The 19,942-nt window shown below is 36.2% G+C and overlaps 2 protein-coding genes and 1 pseudogene across 2 annotated transcripts; 2 read left to right on the top strand and 1 right to left on the bottom strand.

Annotated features, from left to right (window-relative positions):
• Positions 1-1,216: 1,216 nt before the first annotated feature.
• Positions 1,217-1,711, top strand: LOC137963262 (agamous-like MADS-box protein AGL49). Its single transcript, XM_068810418.1, has one exon. The coding sequence runs from the start codon at positions 1,217-1,219 to the stop codon at positions 1,709-1,711; it is 495 nt and encodes a 164-aa protein (XP_068666519.1).
• A 1,182-nt stretch (positions 1,712-2,893) lies between these two features.
• LOC137963261 (pectin acetylesterase 12-like) lies at positions 2,894-12,134 on the bottom strand (annotated as a pseudogene).
• Positions 12,135-19,126: 6,992 nt separating this feature from the next.
• On the top strand, positions 19,127-19,711 carry LOC137963260 (agamous-like MADS-box protein AGL49). Its single transcript, XM_068810417.1, has one exon. It carries the CDS (start codon positions 19,127-19,129, stop codon positions 19,709-19,711), a length of 585 nt encoding a protein of 194 aa, XP_068666518.1.
• The last annotated feature ends 231 nt before the right edge of the window (positions 19,712-19,942 follow it).

Below are 19,942 nucleotides of genomic sequence, written 5' to 3'. Positions count from 1 at the left end.
AAAATACAGACTTGAGCCATGATTTCTTGGGTAGACGTGAAAGAATTTCTAGTGAGATGTCTTCAGACAAGCTAACCTCCATTAAAACAATATTAGAGTAGTAGGTCGATCCCCAAGATGCAAGAACAGAGCAAGATCCCACAACAAGAATTGAAGACGTAGACTGAAGGAAGATGGTATGATCCGGCAATGCAACAAGACAGAAGAGAGCAAGTCCTACCTCACTTATATATAAATCGAAGAGGCTACCTGTTCTAGTATGATTTGGAATCCTGGTTTCGCTAGAGTTTCCTTTTACGTAATACTTGCTAAACATGGAGTTCTACTTTCCTTCCATGATATTTTGCTGACTGGAGATTTCACAGTTGATAGTTTTTAAGTCATGATGTAGTACTAGCGCCAATATTTTGAATTTTGTCATCTATAGAAGCAGCTTGTTGTGCTATGGAGAAAAGTAAAAGGATAGCTTGAAAAAAGTTTAGAATTATGCAATTGAAACATAAATCTTAATAACTAAAATTATATTTTAATCTTCAACATTCAAATGAAGAAATTCATTAAATATTACTTTGAATTGTTGTTGCTTTAATTGTTTTATGTAATTATTAGATAGATTAATTAAATATTACTTTATAGGTGGGGTACCATTGCACAAAAACAAAATTTTCTCACAAAAATTATTGAAGGATTTTGTTGTGGTCCAATTTGATTACACCCAATTAGCAACTCGTGTAATAAGAAGGATTTTGTGGAAAATTATTATTATATTTATTATATTTCAAGGAATTGTACCCGAATATTGGATTTAAAATTTTTATTTATCTGAATAATGACTTTTTAAAATTATTTCCCAAATTATTACCATTGTAGTTTGTATAAAAGTTCATTGTTGTGAAAATTTTCATTGAACAATTGCCATTGTTTCTCATTATTGAGGGGGCGAAGGACACCTAAACGGGCACATATAATAACATTTTGAAAATATTTTTGGCGGGAAAAAGGTTAGTCACTTGGGCGGTCGACCCGAATAGCAGGTCACCTCACCGTTGGCAAACTGCGTGTCCTCTTCCGTGAGTTGCGTTGCGTCTTGCGAGAGGGTGGAAACCGGAAAGTGGAAAGGTATAGAAAAGCCAACATTTTACTGGCACTCACTCCTGCTTCTTCCTCGCTCTTATCACAGTTTCCTCAAATTTCTTTTCGATTTCGCACAGTTGCCATGGTCAGATCTAAACTCGAGATGAAGTTCATCGGCGACGAAAGGACTCGCTGCAAGGTTTTCAAGAAGCGAGTCGAAGGGGTGAAGAAGAAGGGCCATCAATTGTCTCTGCTTTGCGGGATTGACGTCTTCTTCTTGTGTTCTCCTCCCGAAAGCGAGAAAGAATTCTCTCCTCATTCCTGGCCTCCAAATAAGGCTGAACTTCTTCGCATCCTCACAAGGTACCGTAATCGAAGCAATGAAGAAATACGTAAGCATCCAACCACTTTAAGCGCCAACTCGTGGAAAGAATCTCTGCGGAATTTGTCTTACAAGATTTCTGGCAAAAGGGAAGAAGCGAAACAGAGATTGGAATTTCCCAAGGGAATGGGACTGGTGTGCGAAGGAGCATCAGACAGAAAAATTGAGACGCAACCCACAGTTGATCACTCGCATAATCTGTGGCTCGTCAGTGAGATGGAGCCTCAACGAAGCAACAACGCTTATCTTACATGAATCCGTTTCAGCAGTCTCAGACGGGGCTTGGTCTTCCTTACGAAGAATTTTCTCAGTGGCTCCTACCCACATGCGATTAATTTGTCCCTTTCCAAAGGTGGATAAGAGCAGTGGTTATCCCCAAAATTTGCACTCATAGGACAGGTTTTACAGAAATTTTGTTAAGTAAATGTTTTATAGAAGAATTCTAAGTTCTGTAAGTATAGCTTATTGGTTCATGATGTACAGTTGGCTAATGTATTGTTAACTCTTTCATATGTGAAATTCAATTGGATGCCACATCTCGTAGATCTTTTATTTTGATATTTATTGATTTTTTTGGATGTTTTCCCATTTATTAAAAAATATCAATTAGACATTGTAGTTCTTGTTGCATGAGGATTAGACTTGGGACATCACTCCTTTCTGCCAGTACTAAAGGTTTTTCTTAACTACAATATGAACAGATTTTTCAGTGTACAATGCACATGTGGTCTTTGTCTTCAAGATCAAATAATAGGTCTCTATGTTTCTGTTTTTAATGAAAGTGTACTGGTTCACTACTTGGCTTCCATGAAATAATGTTGATCTTTTATATGTGGGTGCATGACTGTAGGGAACTGCCTTCCATCGCCCTCTTTGCTCTTGTTATCTCTCATGATCTTATTTGATTGCCAGATATGTAAATAAATTTGTTAGTACTTCAATAGTAAGCGACTGGACTAATTACCGATTAAAGGGAATTTATCTACCATTAGAAAGAAAATTTTGATAAAAATAATACAATTTTTCTGTCATTTATGTTTTTCTGCAATGACAAATAGCCATATTCTTATACTCGGTCATGAATCACTCTAAATCCGACAAAATGACAAAAGAGCTAGCATACATATATTCAAGAGGATTCTTATTAATCTATTTCCCATGCTAAACAGGTCATTAATACATGTCTTATTATTTACCCTTTTCACTTGAAAACTAGAAACAATAACTTCCCTCTTTAATATTACTTGCATGGGGGAAGCAGATTCCTATAGAGGGCACAATAATTGACATGCAAATTTCAACATGCTAGACACTGCAATAACAGCCAGCTGCTAATTGGATCTCATATTCTACACCTTTTTGCTTCAAATCTTCTTGATATGAATATGCACCTAAATCGAGTGCAAATAATAGTGAAGAGATCCAATGTTGACTTCTTCACTGAAAGACGAGGTTGTGACAACTTTGGTCACAAGGGTATGCACAATCTATCATCTTCACTTCAGCTCGGTCAAAGTACCAATCACTGACAGCTACAGCAATTCTCTGCTGTCAACAAATTTCAGATGTTTGTTTTTCAATGAGAATCTATGAGCAGAATAGTGACAGAGTTTTGAACCAAAACACTCTTCCATTCTTTTCTTCCCCAGATTGGTGAATGAAAATTAAAATAGATAAGAGTAAATTGAAACCACACCCATAAATTGAACAGTCTAGCTATGGCTGCCACTTGACATATCAGCTCTAAGTTTGACAGAGGGAGGGAGAGACAATCCTAATACCTTGTTCCTGATGACAGGTGAATTGTTGGCAAATGTCCTGCCTCTCTGATTGGCAGTGGGCGAAACATGAATTTATGAACAACCCAGTTTTGCTTTGACATTGAGAACCCTTTAATAGCTGAAAGCATTTTATTCCTAAAATCTGTTTAGGAAGATAACACCAAAGCTTCAAAGGCATTTCGAGGCCAATTATTGACATAAATGACACTATAGTACAAAGGTGAATAACAGTGAAAGAGAAGTACTCTGGAAGAATCTGATTTTTCCTGGTGTGCACCTTTCATAATTTAACTTGCAAGCATGCCATTCACCATGCGGATCAATTGATGGTGGACACAAACTAGCTTGTTCTAGAAATAAACACAAAAAAATAAAATGAATAAGAAACAATTTAAAACATAAGCAGACATATTCAGTAAAGGATCATTCAGAATCTACAAAAGTTTACCTGCCAAACATCATATGCAGTATTCAGAAGAAAAAGTGGGGTCTTAATATTACCCACAAAATTTTTCAGGGAAGAAATACTGCAACAAAGTTGGAACCACATACATCAATCTCCAGTTTATCTGTTTTTATTTGACAGTAAAAGAGAGAATAAAAAAGAAGGATGAATTTATAGAAGTTGGATCCTTATACGATGTACAAAAGGGTGACAAGAAAGAGTCTATGCATATCAATTCTCATTTATTGTGCTCATTTATGATGATCCTGCAGTATTTGCAATTAGCATGAAGCAAGCACAGAATCAATAGCCTTGGCGTAATTTCATGCTTGCCTAGTATTTGATTGAGATAAAAACCTTTAGAACAAAGCATGATCCATGACCCCTTGATTTCACTCATGATGACAATAATACAAGAAAAAGACCAGAAAAAGCAAGCCATACACATCAAGGAACATCCCGACATTAGCAAGACACTTGACTTTTATTGATCTTGGAAAGAGTTCTTTGAACTCATCACAATGCATTGTGGATGATAAACCTCCAACAGAACAACCAAAAAGAAGAGCCTAGAATGCACCAACCAGATAAAATCACCAAAAACCCCAAGATTTTGTGTTAAAGTCCTTACACAAAAGAAGTGATAAAATCATTAGATGAAAGACCAAACCTCCTTAGCATAGCGCATCCCCTTTGACATTAGAGCTTCTATGGCAGCCAACCAAATTCGCTGCCCACGAAAGACAAGCCTAGCAGCCTAAATAGAAAAGAGGAAATAAATATTTGTAGGAATTGGTCTAGAGCAAGGATGATTATGGTTGTTTTCACTGGAAACAAGAAAATAAATAGAAACAAATATCCCAAAGAACTTGGTTTACACCTTCACCACTAAAGGATGCCCCATCACATATAATGGATAAGGGATTGCGAGGCCGCAGAGAGACGGAGAATGGAGAGAGATGGAAGAGAAGAGAGAGGGAGTAGAGAGATCGGGGGCCGCAGGGAGATGAGATAGAGGGTGCGGGAGAGAGGGCGAAAAATTCGAAATAGAAGAGACCGAGAGAGTGGGTGTGGGAGAGGGGGGAAAAATCGATGAGGGTTTGAACCTCGACGTTTGGTTGATCATGATTGGAAAAAACTGACAGAAACCAGATTCCATAACTTAAACCGTAGAGATGATTTTTGGATTCATCTTAGTCATCTAAATGACTTGAACTCTGGTATTCCACTGACTAACGTCAGGAGATGAATTGAATAATGCGGCTGAAGTTCAACTCCAACGACAAGTAGACCCCCCCTCCCCCCCATCATAAGTAGATTTCGATAATTATATTTTATATTTAGAGGAGCTCATTTCGTCATCTTGCAAAAAACTATCAGAATTGAAGTCAATCACTATGTGTGTTGATTTCCTAGAGTGAGCATAAAAGTGATATGAAACTTGTCAACATTAGCATCATTTATGCTCAAAATTCCTTCTTCTTCATGTCTGAAAGCTATTTTATGAGCTGATGGGTGAGTTCAATCGAGAAAGAGAATAGGTAAACTGATTTTTATTACATTAACTGAAATTGCAGAATGTTTTAGCTTGCCTATCTTACTCAGAATTTTTTATTTCTCCCACATTTGTCAAAGTGCCCAATTTTATTGATCGCACCCATTTGTGTTACTCTCTCCATCCTACCAATCCCTTCCCAGGATTCCCTCTCCACCCGTGTTTTGTAGGTCTATTCCACATTCTCTCCAAAAAATAAAATAAAAAATTAAAATCTTAAGCAAAAATCTAGATATAAAAAATTAAAAAGGAGCGCTATGTCGTTTGATTAAAGAATAAAACATTTATCTTCCGTGTTGAAACTAAACATAACTGCATTAATAAAGGAAAATAAAACAAAATCATACTGTTTCCCCCTCTTCTCTTCTTCCCGAATATTTTGAACCGTTAAAAAAGAAAACAAACTATACATGCAAATATGTTTTGCCGCCCCTAACCGCAACATTACTAGGGAGAAATTAGCTGGTGGCAGAGGAACAACATGCAAAAAGGGGTGCAACACGAGGACTTCCCAAGAGGTCACCCATCCTAGTACAACTCTCGCCCAAGCGTGCTTAACTTTGGAGTTTTGATGGGCTTTCTTTTAATACAATCCACACAAGTACCAAAATCACTAAAGTCAAGAGCCTCAATGACTCCTTCATTTCCTAATCTCTTAATTCTAACAATGGAAATATTACCTAATCTCCTATGTCACAACATAAAAGGTTTCTCAATTATAACATCATGTTTAATGCCAACATTTGTACCATGCAAAATTAAAAGACTACAATTAAGGGTAGAATTTAAAAGAATTTTAAATAACCATAATCCAAGATACTTTTCCAACAAGAATATTGTCTTTATACAAATGAATGAAATTAGTAAGGAAATTGAAACTGAAACAACAAGATAAAAGTCTAGAAACTCAAATAAGGTTTCTTCAAAAAGGATGGAACATAAAAGGTCTTTTCAAAGTCTAAAACAAAACTAGAATTAAGGACAAGTCTATAAGTCTCAACTGCCCCCACATATGAACCTATCCTGTTTCTTAAATAGTTGGAACTTTAACTTTTCGTCGGTTTTCGTTGGTTTAAGAAGTCATGCATGGTGTTAGCAACATGGATTGTAGTACTACAATCAATCTACCAAGTGTTATAAGAAATATTAACCATATTAGATTCAAAACATACTAAAGAGATGAGATTAACTTTCTTTTCAAGCCAATGTTTGAATTTGGGACAAGACTTCCTTTTATGTCGTTTCTTCTTACAAAAGAAACATTTGATATCTCCCTTATTAACTTAATTAAAAGGGGATTTTCTCTTCTCATTCTTAAATGGTTTCTTGCCACGAGTCGTCAAAATTTCACTTTCAATTCCCTCTTAATTCAGCCTCCCTTCCTTTTGTACACACATGGTCAGAAGTTCATTAATTGATCATTTCTCCCTATCTGTGTTGTAAGAGATCTTGAACGGTCCGTATTCAAACGAGAGCAAGTAAAGGATGAAGTAAACCAGAAATGACTTGGACATCTCAATCTCCAACAATTTCAGTCTAGCGGTAATGTCTCACATCTACACGATGTGCTCACGCACACCTTTGGTGCCTATAAATTTCATGGAACATATTTTCGTCATAAAGGTGCTTTGTAATCGTTGATTTTTTGGATTCCATGAATTTAACTCATGGAGAAAAAGGGAAAGAAACCCATTGGGAGAAAATAGGAGGAAGAAGGGTTATGGAATTGATTATAACCCTCCCCTTGAAGCTCTATTTATAGATTAATAAAACTAATATATTATAATATTACCTTGAACTTAGGGTTTTGGGTTTTAACCCAAGAACTTTAACTTAATTACATCAATGCCATCTCTATGAGATGACCCTTTATTTACCATCCTACCATCAATGTATGTGGGCCTATGGGCCTTCTCCTTGATCTATGGGCCTTGAGCCCGTCTTCAATATTTCTTAGATGCATGAGTCTTCCTTGATCTTATGGGCTTGGGCCCATCTTCTAATACACTTGGATATGTGAGTCTTCCTTGGTCATGTGGGCTTGGGCCATGTCTTCCAACAGTCCCCCTCAAGCAGGGTGAGAGAACAACATGAACTTCTAGCTTGCGGGAAATGATATATAAAATCTTTTTTTGTAAAATATGCCTCCATCTTCCATCACTCCCCCTCACGTTGCTGCTCTCATTCATGAGGCCCAGTTGGTATAATATCAGTGGGAGTAAATCACTCCTAGCCGCTAAGACATTGCTCTGAAGTGTCCACCTCCACCACCGTGTCCCTCCACAGGATAATGACTCAGAAGTGGTAGAGTAATATATGATATTAATAAGGGGAAGTACCATAAATATAATAATAAGTTCCTCCGTCAACGACTTCCAATGAAAAAAATTTGATATTTTTGACGGGGATGAAGTTCCTCCGTCACAGATTTCCAACCACAAAAAAATTGATATTTTTTATAGGGATGAAGTTCCTCCGTCATGGACTCCCAACCACAAATAATTTTATTATTTTTGACATGCATGAAGTTCTTCCGTCATGGACTTCCAACCACAAAAATTTGATATTTTTGACGGGGATGAAGTTCCTCCGTCATGGACTCCCCAACCACAAATAAATTTGATACTTTTTACGGGGATGAAGTTTCTCTGTCATGGACTCCCAACCACAAATAATTTTGATATTTTTGACAGGGATGAAGTTCCTCCGTCATTGACTCCCAACTACAAAAATTTGATATTTTTGACGATGACATAAATAAATTATGGTATTAGGCTACCACTTCTTCGAAATTAATGTCTCATCAAAAGAGACACAATAGCAGCAGCTGAAATGGGCTCGAGCCATATTTACACCACCCAAAATAATCCTTGTAAAATTGACCCATCAAATAATTTAATGCACATATTTGTACCAAATAATATGTTGACTAAGGAATAATCTGTCAATTCTTCACAATAAAACTCCAACCAGAGAAATTTTTTTTGAATTGCACGAAAATATTTATAAAACTTTGGCATGTATACCGAGGCAAAAAATATGTGGCCCGGGTTAGTTGACCCGGATCGAGTTGACTCAGTCTGAGTTGGTATGGGTTGACTAGGTCTGGTTGGTGCTGAAACAGTGGTCGGGTGGGAACTCGGGCGCTGGCTTGACTTGGCCTTGCTAGATTGACTCAGGTGAGTCCAGGTTGCGCCAACGAGCCATAGCGCTGATAAATTTGTGTTTCCTAACTTAGAAAGCATGAAACATTTTAACAATGAAATATTCGTCTTCCTCCTACGTTTCTTCGAAAGAAATAGAGCTCAGAGGGAGCTCAGAAGGAAAGTTTCCACCCCTCTTCTTCCCCGATGTAGAGCGGAAGGTGGGAAAGAAAGTTTTCAACCAGACTTCATCTTCTCTGGTAGTGGTGGGTTGTCTTTCCCCATGGCCGAACATAGAATGACGAAAAAAAATACAGCAGCAGTACATCTTCATCCCGGACGCCGACGCTGTGATGGGTTTGGTGACGAAGACAACTCACCAGAAACAATATTCTGGACGGAGTAAGCGGCTTGTTGAGAGAAGTTTTTTTTTGCAAGTTGTTGTCGTCTTCGGCCTTCAAAAAAAATCGACAGCAGCGGCAGTGACGGGAAGGCTTCGACAGAGGACGATAAGCTGGACTGGTGCTTCTTCTCATGTTCATGGTGTCATCATCTCCGGTAACGACGACGTGACCTTCGGCAAAACAGACCTTGGCTTAACGGCAATAATTCCACAACGGAATTATTTCCTCCAAAACGAAAATAATTATGGCGCATGCTTCCAATAGAGTGGCCGTGGAGGGCGGCAGAGACACTGTCGGAGAAGTTAAGCGAGAGGATCGGTGAAGTTAAGCGAAGACGACAACCAGTAGCAGCAGAAACACTACTCAGGAAGACGCCATGGATTTGCTCAAGAGTGAAGACAACATATTATATACCAAGGTTAAGGCAGTTTATCGAGGTGGGAAGCAAACAATACCAGTGGCAGATTAATGAGAGAGAAAAAATAGAACTCCATCTCATCGTACTCTAGCAGACAAATAAACTAAAGAAAGAAAAACAATACCATTAAAATAAACCACGAATTTCACTAACTAAAAAAACAATATGAAAAAATTTAAAATCAAAGCTCTGATACCATGTTGATTTTTAGGACTCCATGAATTTAGCCATTGGAGAAAAATGGAAAAAAAAACTCATTTGGAGAAGATAGGAGGAAGAAGGGTTATGGAATTGATTATAACCCACCCCCTGAATCTCCATTTATATAATAATAAAATAAATATATTATAATAATAGGGTTAAAATTAGGGTTTAGGGTTTAGGGATTTAACTCTGGAACTTTAACTTAATTACATCAATGCCATCTCTATGAGATGACTCTTTATTTACCATCCTGCCATCAATGTTCGTGTACCTATGGGCCTTCTCCTAGATCTGTGGGCCTTGAACCCCTCTTCACTATATCTTAGATGCATGGGTTTTCCATGATCTTATGGGTTTGGCCCATCTTCTAGTGCTTGGATTTGTGAGCCTTCTTTGGTCGTGGGGGCTTGGTCCCTGTCTTCCAACACTAATGTTTTGTCACAAGTCTCAAACTGATCCTGAATAGTTTGAAGATATTCTTTTGATTTGGCAAAATCAAGGATGAATCCATGGATACTTTTCCCAATGAGACACTTGATAAACATAAAACTTAAGCGATCTAATCGCTCCCAGAGATCAAATGATATTTTTTCAACTTGGGTACTTGATTCCATGGGCCATGAAGGTTCATCCACTCAAAATGCCAAAACAAGGTACCGCATGTTAGAAATTGTACGCCCTAATTTCAAAATAATGAAAGAAATAATAAGAAATGTGAAAGATGGACAAAAACAAGCACGAAAATATTCAACAAGGTTTATACAGGTTCGCCTCATGGTGAGACTACGTCCTGTCTTCCGCCATTGCCATAATCCACTATGAAGATGATATAACTTACAAAGAGAAATCGCCCTAATAGTGGCGAACCCCCAATTTGAAGAGAAAACTAGGGAAACCACATTACAAGAATGAAATTCCTAAACTTCCCTTAATGAAATAACAATCAATATATCGTGGATCAGATGTGGGCTCCGCTCTCCTTCCAACCCCCATGTCGACCTCACCGCAAAGGTCGATCCACAACCAACTGAGCGTAAGGCATTAACTAGGCTCCACCACTTGACACCGCATTCCAATGCAAGGAAGATTTTCTCCTTCCAATCATCATAATTATTACCATTCAGAGGAAAAATATTGGAGGAATAAAAATTTGGAACAAATAAAGTTTGAAGAACTGCAAAATAAACAACAATGTTACTAAAACATGCAATGGAATAAAAAATTGAATATTTACCCATGTAAATAAATTCAAACAAATTAATCGACATGTGAGTAGGTTTAGATTATAACACAAACGATTTATATCACTTTATGATGGCATTGTAAATTTATCTTTGTAGAAATTTTCTAGGCCTGTGGGTGTCTAAAAATGTTTTAAATGTTCCTATCCAATTCTAATTAATCACTTAAATATAAAAATTACCACGTGAGGTTAAATTATTAGCTTGCCGTGGTTAATCACAAAATTTTATGTCATTAACTTAATGTGACTAAACCTAATGTCACTATAAATTTTTCATAATTACGAATGTTGTGGTTATTACTTAATTATTCAAATGTAAACCAAAATATGACATCAAAATAATCGACTAAAATTTATGCCAATTATTAATTTCTTATATTTAGGTCAATCAAAATATGCATAGAAGATTAAGTTTGTATAAAACCTAAATAAAATTTTCACATTTAAAAATTAATGCATATTAAAAATTCATATATGCATATCCAATTATTTAATCCATATGCACTAAAATGAAAAGGAATGAAACTAAAATATTATATTTTTCCTATTATTTATATATGAATTAAGTGTATCCAATGATAAAACTGGGGTTGGATGGGCCATGAGCACGTTTGGTGCTCTTACGTTTACAGTGGTGCGGGACAGCCAGAGAGCATGATGTCGTGCTCCTGGCTTTTGCTGCGCTCCAACGAGAGCACAGAACGCCAGTGCACACAACACCTTTCTCAGCTCTGTTCGGTCATGACGCTCTCACCTGAACACAACCAAGCGTCTCATCCATTCAGGACTCTACTCACCATCCCCACGCCACCGTCTCCTTCCTCAGGTGCCATCGTCGTTGATGAGTGTCCAACAAGCGCAACACGTCGGTGTATACAAGCTTCCATTACGATCTCTCTCTCTCTCTCGGTGCTCTGTGACTGCTCCTCTGGACTGCGGTTCAATGTGTAAGATGGTTCACAAACCGTCACCTAGACGGTTCACGATCCGTCACTTAAGTGACCCATCTATCATACAGTTTTCCACTAATGGTGGTAACCGGTTATGACCTTTCGGTTTCCCGTCGTTTGGTGGTCTCTTTTGATGGAGAGGAGCCTATAAAAGGGGGTATGGTCCGGCAGAGGTAGGCATGAATGTTGCCATTGAAGAGCCTCTGTGATAGACGAGACATTCTATTCACCGGAGAAGATAGTGGAAAAGCTTTGTTCGCTGGAAGTTGACACCATGTCAAGAGGTATGATTTTGGTTTATGAATTTCATATATGGTTTCAAAATTCTATTTAAAGCATTCCTATATGTGGTATCAGAGCTCCCCTCTCTGATATGGAGTCATTTCCTTGGAGAGAAGCTCTCTGTGCACGCTGCGAGCGCCAATGATGTGGAGCCAATCGGCGTCTCGTTCAACACAGTACGTCTACCGGCGTCGCCGTCGGACGACGACAGCCGAAGTCTAACGGGCGGCAAAGTCTGGCAGAGGGCTGCCATGGATTTTGAGCGTCGTCTTTGCGCATGAAGACGACCTCCAACGCACGTAAATAAAAATAAAATTGAAACATCGGTAAAACAATTTCATTTAAATAACGAGTTGACTCGACTCGGACCGGTTGCGCATGATCAGTCTAGATCCAACGAGTTGGACGAGTTGACTCGACTTGGGCTTTATCGAGTCATTTGGGTTGAATCAAACGAGCGATTCGTGGCACGGATGGGTTGAATCATTTCAGTTCGCCTGTTCAAACTTGCTAAGCCAACCCGCCAGCGAACTGGCCGAGTCGACTCGGTAGACAGAATAAAAATCCTGCACCTACAGGGATTCGAACCCATGCACAGGACACAGGGAAAACTCTTTTAACCATTAGGCTATTTTGCTATATGTGTTATCGTTGGTTACACATAAATATAGATTAAAATTGCAGTAATCTATTTTTATGAAATTTTAATAATTGTGCAAAACAATTTATTTAGGATTTATGCACACTTCAATTTTTTTATGCATATTTTAGTTTGACCAAAATATAAGGATTTTTAATTGACATTCGTTTTAGTCAATTATTTTTTATGTCATATTTAGGTATACATTTGAATAATTGAGTAATTGCCACAACATTCTAAACTATGCAAATGTTGATTGACAATAAGTTTAGTCACATAAAGATAATGACATAAAACAATTGTGATTAATCATGGAGATATAATAATTTAAGCCCACAGGGTAAATGTTATATTTATGTGATTAATCAGGATGGGAAAGAAATATTTAAAAAAAAAATTTTGGTTGCCCTGAGGCCTAGGATATTCCTTTACAAACAAATTTCTAGATCCCATCATAAAGAGACATAAATTGCATATGTGTTATAATCTAAGCCCATAGGAAAGATTATAATGACACGCTGATTTATTTTTTTGGATTATTTATATAGGTAAATATTCAAATTTTGGCTTTATTACATGTTTAGTAAGCTTTTTAGCTACTTTTTGCAGCTCTTCAAATTTTATCTGTCCCAACCTTTGATTCTTCTATTGTTCCCCTCAATGGAGAAAATTATATTGAGTGGAAGGAGAAAATTCCATTGTTATTAGGGTGCATGGATCTTGACTTAGCACTTAGAGTGGATGAACCTCCAAAACCCACGGAATCTAGTACCCAAATTATGAAAACATTATTTGAACTTTAGGAGCGATCCAATTGATTAAGTTTGATGTTTATTAAGTCTCATATTGGGAAGAGTATTCGTGAATCTATTCCTGAATGTGCCAAAGCCAAGGAATATCTTTTAGCTATTCAAGAACGGTTTGAGAATTCCGATAAGGCATTAGCAAACATCATGATAACCCAAATGTGTTCCTTAGTGTGTTTTGAATCTGATATGACTCATGCTTCTTATAACACTTGGTGGATTGATTCTGGTACTACAATCCATGTTGCCAACACCATGCAGGGTTTCTTGAGCCAACGAAAACCCACGCCAAGTGAATGCTCCATCTATTCAGGAAACAAGATGGGTTCACATGTAGAGGCAGTTGCAACTTTCAGACTTGTCTTAAATACTGGTTTTGTCTTAGACGTTGAAAGGGCATTTTATGTTCCATCTTTTTCCAGAAACCTTATCTTAGTTTCCAATTTTTTACCCTTTGCATTCAGTTTTAATTTCGTTGGAAATTCCCTTCATTTGTACAAAGACCATTTTCTTGTTGGAAATTGCATTTTGGAAGAAGGATTGTTCAAACTTCTTTTTAACCCTACATTTGATTGCAGTCTTACTACTGTGCATGATATTAATGTTGGAATTAAGAAAAGTGTTAGAAATAAGAAATCCTCATTGTTGTGGCATAGGAGTTTAGGTCATATCTCCATTGATAGAATTAAAAAATTAGTTGATGATGGAATCCTTGAGGCTCTTGATATTACTTATTTTAGTACATGTGTGGATTGCATTAAAGGAAAGCAAACCAAAAAGTACAAGAAAGGTGCCAGGAGGACTTTTGATGTCATAGAAATCATACACACTGATATTTCAGGTCCTTATGATGTGGATTGCCTGACTCACCGTCTCAAAATGGTGTGGCTGAAAGAAGAAACTGAACATTAATGGACATGCTGAGGAATATGATTTGTAACTTTGGTCTCCCATCATCTTTGTGGAGTAAAGCTCTCAAAACTGCAGTCTATGTACTCAATAGGGTTCCAACTAAGGCGGTTCATAAAACGCCATTCGAGTTATGGAAAGGTTGGAACCCAAGTTTAAGGCATGTACATGTTTGGGACTGTCCAGTTTAAGTTCGACTTTACAATCCACATGTGACAAAGTTAGACTTTAGAACGGTGAGTGGACATTTCATTGGCTAAGCGGAACAGTCTAAGGGATACATATTTTATTGTCCATCTCATTCGACAAGAATTTTCGAATCTAAGAATGCAATGTTCTTTGAGAATGATGAGATTAGTGGGAGTAGCCAATCTCGAAACTTAGTTTTTGAGGAGAATACAAGTACTCCACCTGCTTCTATAACTTCGGATAGATTGGTTGTTGTTCACAAAAATCATCAAGATTTGATTATTCAAGTACAACCAATAGTTGAAGAACCATCTCATCAAGAGGATACTCTTATAGATCAGGCTACTCAACATTCTCAACCTAAAAATGTTGAAGTACCATTAAGAAGATCTTCATGAGTTAGGAAACCTTCAATCTCTTTAGATTATGAAATGTACTTTCATGAATCTGACATGAAAAAAATTTGTGCTGAAGATGATCCTATTACGTTTTCACTGGCAATGAGCGGACAAATATCCACATTATGGAATGATGCCATGAAGGAAGAGTTGGATTCAATGGCTAAAAACCATGTTTGGGATCTTATTGAATTGCCTAAACGTGGGAAGGCCATTAGCTGTAAATGGGTTTTCAAAACAAAAAAAACTCTTTTGGCAATATTGATATATATAAGGCAAGACTAGTAGCCAAAGGATTTACTCAACAAGAAGGAATTGATTATTACGAAACTTTTCTCTCTTGTTTCAAAGAAGGATTCATTTCGGATAATTATGGCATTAGTAGCTCATTTTGATCTGGAGTTATATCAAATGGAGGTGAAAACGGTTTTCCTCAATGGAGACCTAGAAGTAGGGGTGGCATCGAGCCGAGCTTCGAGCCGAGCCTCGTCTCGAGCCTAAAATTGTTATCGAGCTCGAGCCCAAAAATTTTAATCGACCTTGAGCCGAGCTTCAGGCCGAACTCGAGCCTCAATATACATTTAAATTTTTTTAAAAAATATATATCAAATAAATTGTATATGAAATTATACATATATTTTACATAAAATTGGGCATGACCTCTACATAAAATTAAGCATAACCTATATATATAATACATGTATAAGATTGGGCATAACGTTTTCTTAAAAATGAGCATAATCTATGTACATAATACCTGTATAAAATTCGGCATGACCTCTACTTAAAATCTGGCATAATCAATATACATAATACCTGCATAATACCTGCATAAACACTCCATAAGCACTCCATCAAATTATCTATACATTCCATAAACACTCCATGAAATTTTTTATACGCTCCATAAAATAGTCTAAACATTTCATACACTGCATAACATTATAAATAAGCTCCATACATTAATCAAACACAACAAAATTAAATGAAATATCACTATCAATTTACAATCACCCAAATAAAAACTATAAATCCATTATAAAATTACAAACTATAGTTGTTTCTCTTAATGCTAGAAAATAATATGAGTCTCTGCATGAGCAAAATCTCCACTTATGACAAAAACAAAAAATAAAATTAGTTATTGTCAAATAAAAAAAAAATAATAACAAAAGATAATATTTTAAAAAAAAATAATGGAATTGTAATCAAGACAAAAGGTTCTGGTCTGATTCAACAAGAATTTTAAAGTAATATAAAATTCATAAAAAGAAAAGTGGAAGCGCAAGATGCATACCACCAGTCATGGTAGATAAAATTCCAGGAATTTGCAGAGAAACGTCGAGTTTATCCAAAGTCTCATTGATGGAGAAAACTTAGGCTTATATCTTGACCAAATCCCATTTAATGTACAATCCTTAAACCCTTCGTTCGCATCAAAACAGGAGGAAGTTGTAATTGCTCACTATCCTTACATCTAAGCGAAACTACCTAATAATGGGTTAAACCCAAAAAAGGAAAAAAAACTATCTAAGGGGTCATGGGCCATTCTGAGAGGAGGGAGAGGAGGAAGAGTCATGAGATGCTTGGTAATGGGATTATAGAGATAATCACTGAGCTTGAGATTGGTGTGGATTTTCTTGAACTAGAAGATGACGCCATTGCATGAACCCATATTCTTGATGTTGTGATGTAAAAGGAAGACGAGGGAGTCTTGGAGCGTGAGTGCTCCTTTGTCGTCCAAGCGACAGAACATACATTCGTGTATGAAGCCATACTTGTAGTATTTGAGATAGACGAAACCGAAGTCAATAGATTTGGCAGTGAAAGAAGCTAACTTTCTTGATAAGATTCTGACATTTCCTTAAAATACACACTTGAGCCATGATTTCTTGGGTAGACGTGAAAGAATTTCTAGTGAGATGTCTTCAAGGAAGCTAACCTCCATTAAAACAATATTAGAGTAGTAGGTCGATCCCCAAGATGCAAGAACAGAGCAGGATCCCGCAACAAGAATTGAAGACGTAGACTGAAGGAAGATGGTATGATCCGGCAATGCAACAAGACAGAAGAGAGCAAGTCCTACCTCACTTATATATAAACCGAAGAGGCTACCTGTTCTAGTATGATTTGGAATCCTGGTTTCGCTAGAGTTTCCTTTTACGTAATACTTGCTAAACATGGAGCTCTACTTTCCTTCCATGATATTTCGCCGACTTGAGATTTTACAGTTGATAGTTTTTAAGTCATGATGTAGTACTAGCGCCAATATTTTGAATTTTGTCCTCTATAGAAGCAGCTTGTTGTGCTATGGAGAAAAGTAAAAGGATCGCTTGAAACAAGTTTAGAATTATGCATTTGAAACATAAATCTTAATAACTGAAATTATATATTAATCTTCAACATTCAAATGAAGAAATTCATTAAATATTACTTTGAATTGTTGTTGCTTTAATTTTTTTATGTAATTATTAGATAGATTAATTAAATATTACTTTATAGGTGGGGTACCATTGCACAAAAGCCAAATTTTCTCACAAAAATTATTGAAGGATTTTGTTGTGGTCCAATCTAATTACACCCAATTAGCAAGTCGTGTAATAAGAAGGATTTTGTGGAAATTTATTATTATATTTATCATATTTCAAGGAATTGTACCCGAATATTGGATTTAAAATTTTTATTTATCTGAATAATGACTTTTTAAAATTATTTCCCAAATTATCTGATTTTAACCTTTGGAATCCTCATAGGATCAGTCAACTTCCCACGTTAGTAAAGCTTGTCCATATAGCGCCATGTCAGCCCATCCTTTAAAACCTAAAATTCCTCATATCCCCATTCTCTTTCCTCTTTCCTTAATGGACATGCTGATGTGGTGCCATTTGGACAAGCTTTGTTGACATGGGCAAATGTAAAAAACTAAAGAAGAAAAGATTAAAGGAAAACTACACAAATAATAAAATTTAAAATACAAAAGGGAAAATAAGGAAAAAAAAGATAATAATAAAAAAATGAACTTAGAGAAAAATAATAATGGGAGAAAAATTAATTAGTCATTAAAATAAAAAATAAAAAATAAAATAAAGAAATTAATTGAATCAATTAATAGTCAAATAATTATTTAATTATATAAAAATATTAATTAGTTAATTAAGTAAGTCATGCATGTTTGATTAAATAGTTGATTAGTTATATAATTAAATATGTCAATTGACTACCACAAATCATCATGTAATTGATTATTTTCTTACCAAATCAGTAATTATTCAATCAATAAATGTATTAAATACAAATTAATCTACTAGTATTAGTTGCAAGCAAATAGTAAATTATTCTGGTTCTTCATACAAACTCCATTGGAATGTGTTCCATTTTATATTTAAAATGAGTTCAATTAATTAAATAATTAAGTAATTACTACCTATTCAATTAAATAATTGATTAATTATTACATTAAATAGGTCAATTGGCCAATTTACTACCACAAATCATGGGTTTTTAATTATTTTCTTACCTAATCAATAATTATTTAATTAGTAAATATATTATTTTAATTAACTAGTATTAGCAATCAACAAATAGTATGTCATTGTGGTTCTTACAGACTCCATTAATCCTACAAACCAAGTTAATTAGTTAGTTATGTAATAAGAATATGTTCACTTAATTAGATGATTAAGTAATTATTACCTATTCGATTAAATAATTGATTAGTTATTACATTAAATAAGTCAATTGGTTTGTTCATTAACACAAATAATCAAGTAATTATTTAATTAATAAATGCATTAATTACCAATTAATTAACTAGTATTAGCTACCATCGATTAGTATGTCATTCTGGTTCTTCGCATCGACTCCAATAATCCTACTAAATAAATTAATTGAATCAATTAATTAGTTAATTATTTCACTAAAATGTGTTTAATTAATAAAATGAGTTCTGGTTCTTCATACCAACTCCATTGGAATGTGTTCAATTTTATATTTAAAATGAGTTCAATTAATTAATAATTAAGGGGGCGAGGGACATCTAAACTGGCACATATAATAATATTTTGAAAATATTTTTGGCGGGAAAAAGGTTAGTCACTTGGGCGGTCGACCCGAATAGCAGGTCACCTCACCGTTGGCAAACTGCGTGTTCTCTTCCGTGAGTTGCGTTGCGTCGTGCGAGAGGGGTGGAAACCGGAAAGTGGAAAAGTATAGAAAAGCCAACATTTTACTGGCACTCACTCCTGCTTCTTCCTCGCTCTTATCACAGTTTCCTCAAATTTCTTTTCGATTTCGCACAGTTGCCATGGTCAGATCTAAACTCGAGATGAAGTTCATCGGCGACGAAAGGACTCGCTGCAAGGTTTTCAAGAAGCGAGTCGAAGGGGTGAAGAAGAAGGGCCATCAATTGTCTCTGCTTTGCGGGATTGACGTCTTCTTCTTGTGTTCTCCTCCCGAAAGCGAGAAAGAATTCTCTCCTCATTCCTGGCCTCCAAATAAGGCTGAACTTCTTCGCATCCTCACAAGGTACCGTAATCGAAGCAATGAAGAAATACGTAAGCATCCAACCACTTTAAGCGCCAACTCGTGGAAAGAATCTCTGCGGAATTTGTCTTACAAGATTTCTGGCAAACGGGAAGAAGCGAAACAGATATTGGAATTTCCCAAGGGAATGGGACTGGTGTGCGAAGGAGCATCAGACAGAAAAATTGAGACGCAACCCACAGTTGATCACTCGCATAATCCGTGGCTCGTCAGTGAGATGGAGCCTCAACGAAGCAACAACGCTTATCTTCCGATTTCTTACGTGAATCCGTTTCAGCAGTCTCAGACGGGGCTTGGTCTTCCTTCCGAAGAATTTTCTCAGTGGCTCCTACCCACATGCGATTAATTTGTCACTTTCCAAAGGGGGATAAGAGCAGGGGTTATCCCCAAAATTTGCACTCATAGGACAGGTTTTACAGAAATTTTGTTAAGTAAAGGTTTTATAGAAGAATTCTAAGTTCTGCAAGTATAGCTTATTGGTTCATGATTTTTCTGGATGTTTTCCCATTTATTTTGATATATATTGATTTTTCTGGATGTTTTCCCATTTATTAAAAAATATCAATTAGACATTGTA

The sequence above is a fragment of the Aristolochia californica genome, unplaced genomic scaffold, assembly GCF_029961685.1.
Source record: "Aristolochia californica isolate CCGP_79_NKW_82.1479 unplaced genomic scaffold, dmAriCali1.0.hap1 SCAF_4, whole genome shotgun sequence".
Taxonomy (NCBI): Eukaryota; Viridiplantae; Streptophyta; class Magnoliopsida; order Piperales; family Aristolochiaceae; genus Aristolochia; species Aristolochia californica.
This window is presented reverse-complemented; position numbering and strand designations above follow the sequence as displayed.

Coding starts and splice junctions, on each gene's coding strand:
- LOC137963262 (XM_068810418.1), top strand. CDS start 1,217: ATGGTCAGATCTAAACTCGAGATGAAGTTCATCGGCGACGAAAGGACT.
- LOC137963260 (XM_068810417.1), top strand. CDS start 19,127: ATGGTCAGATCTAAACTCGAGATGAAGTTCATCGGCGACGAAAGGACT.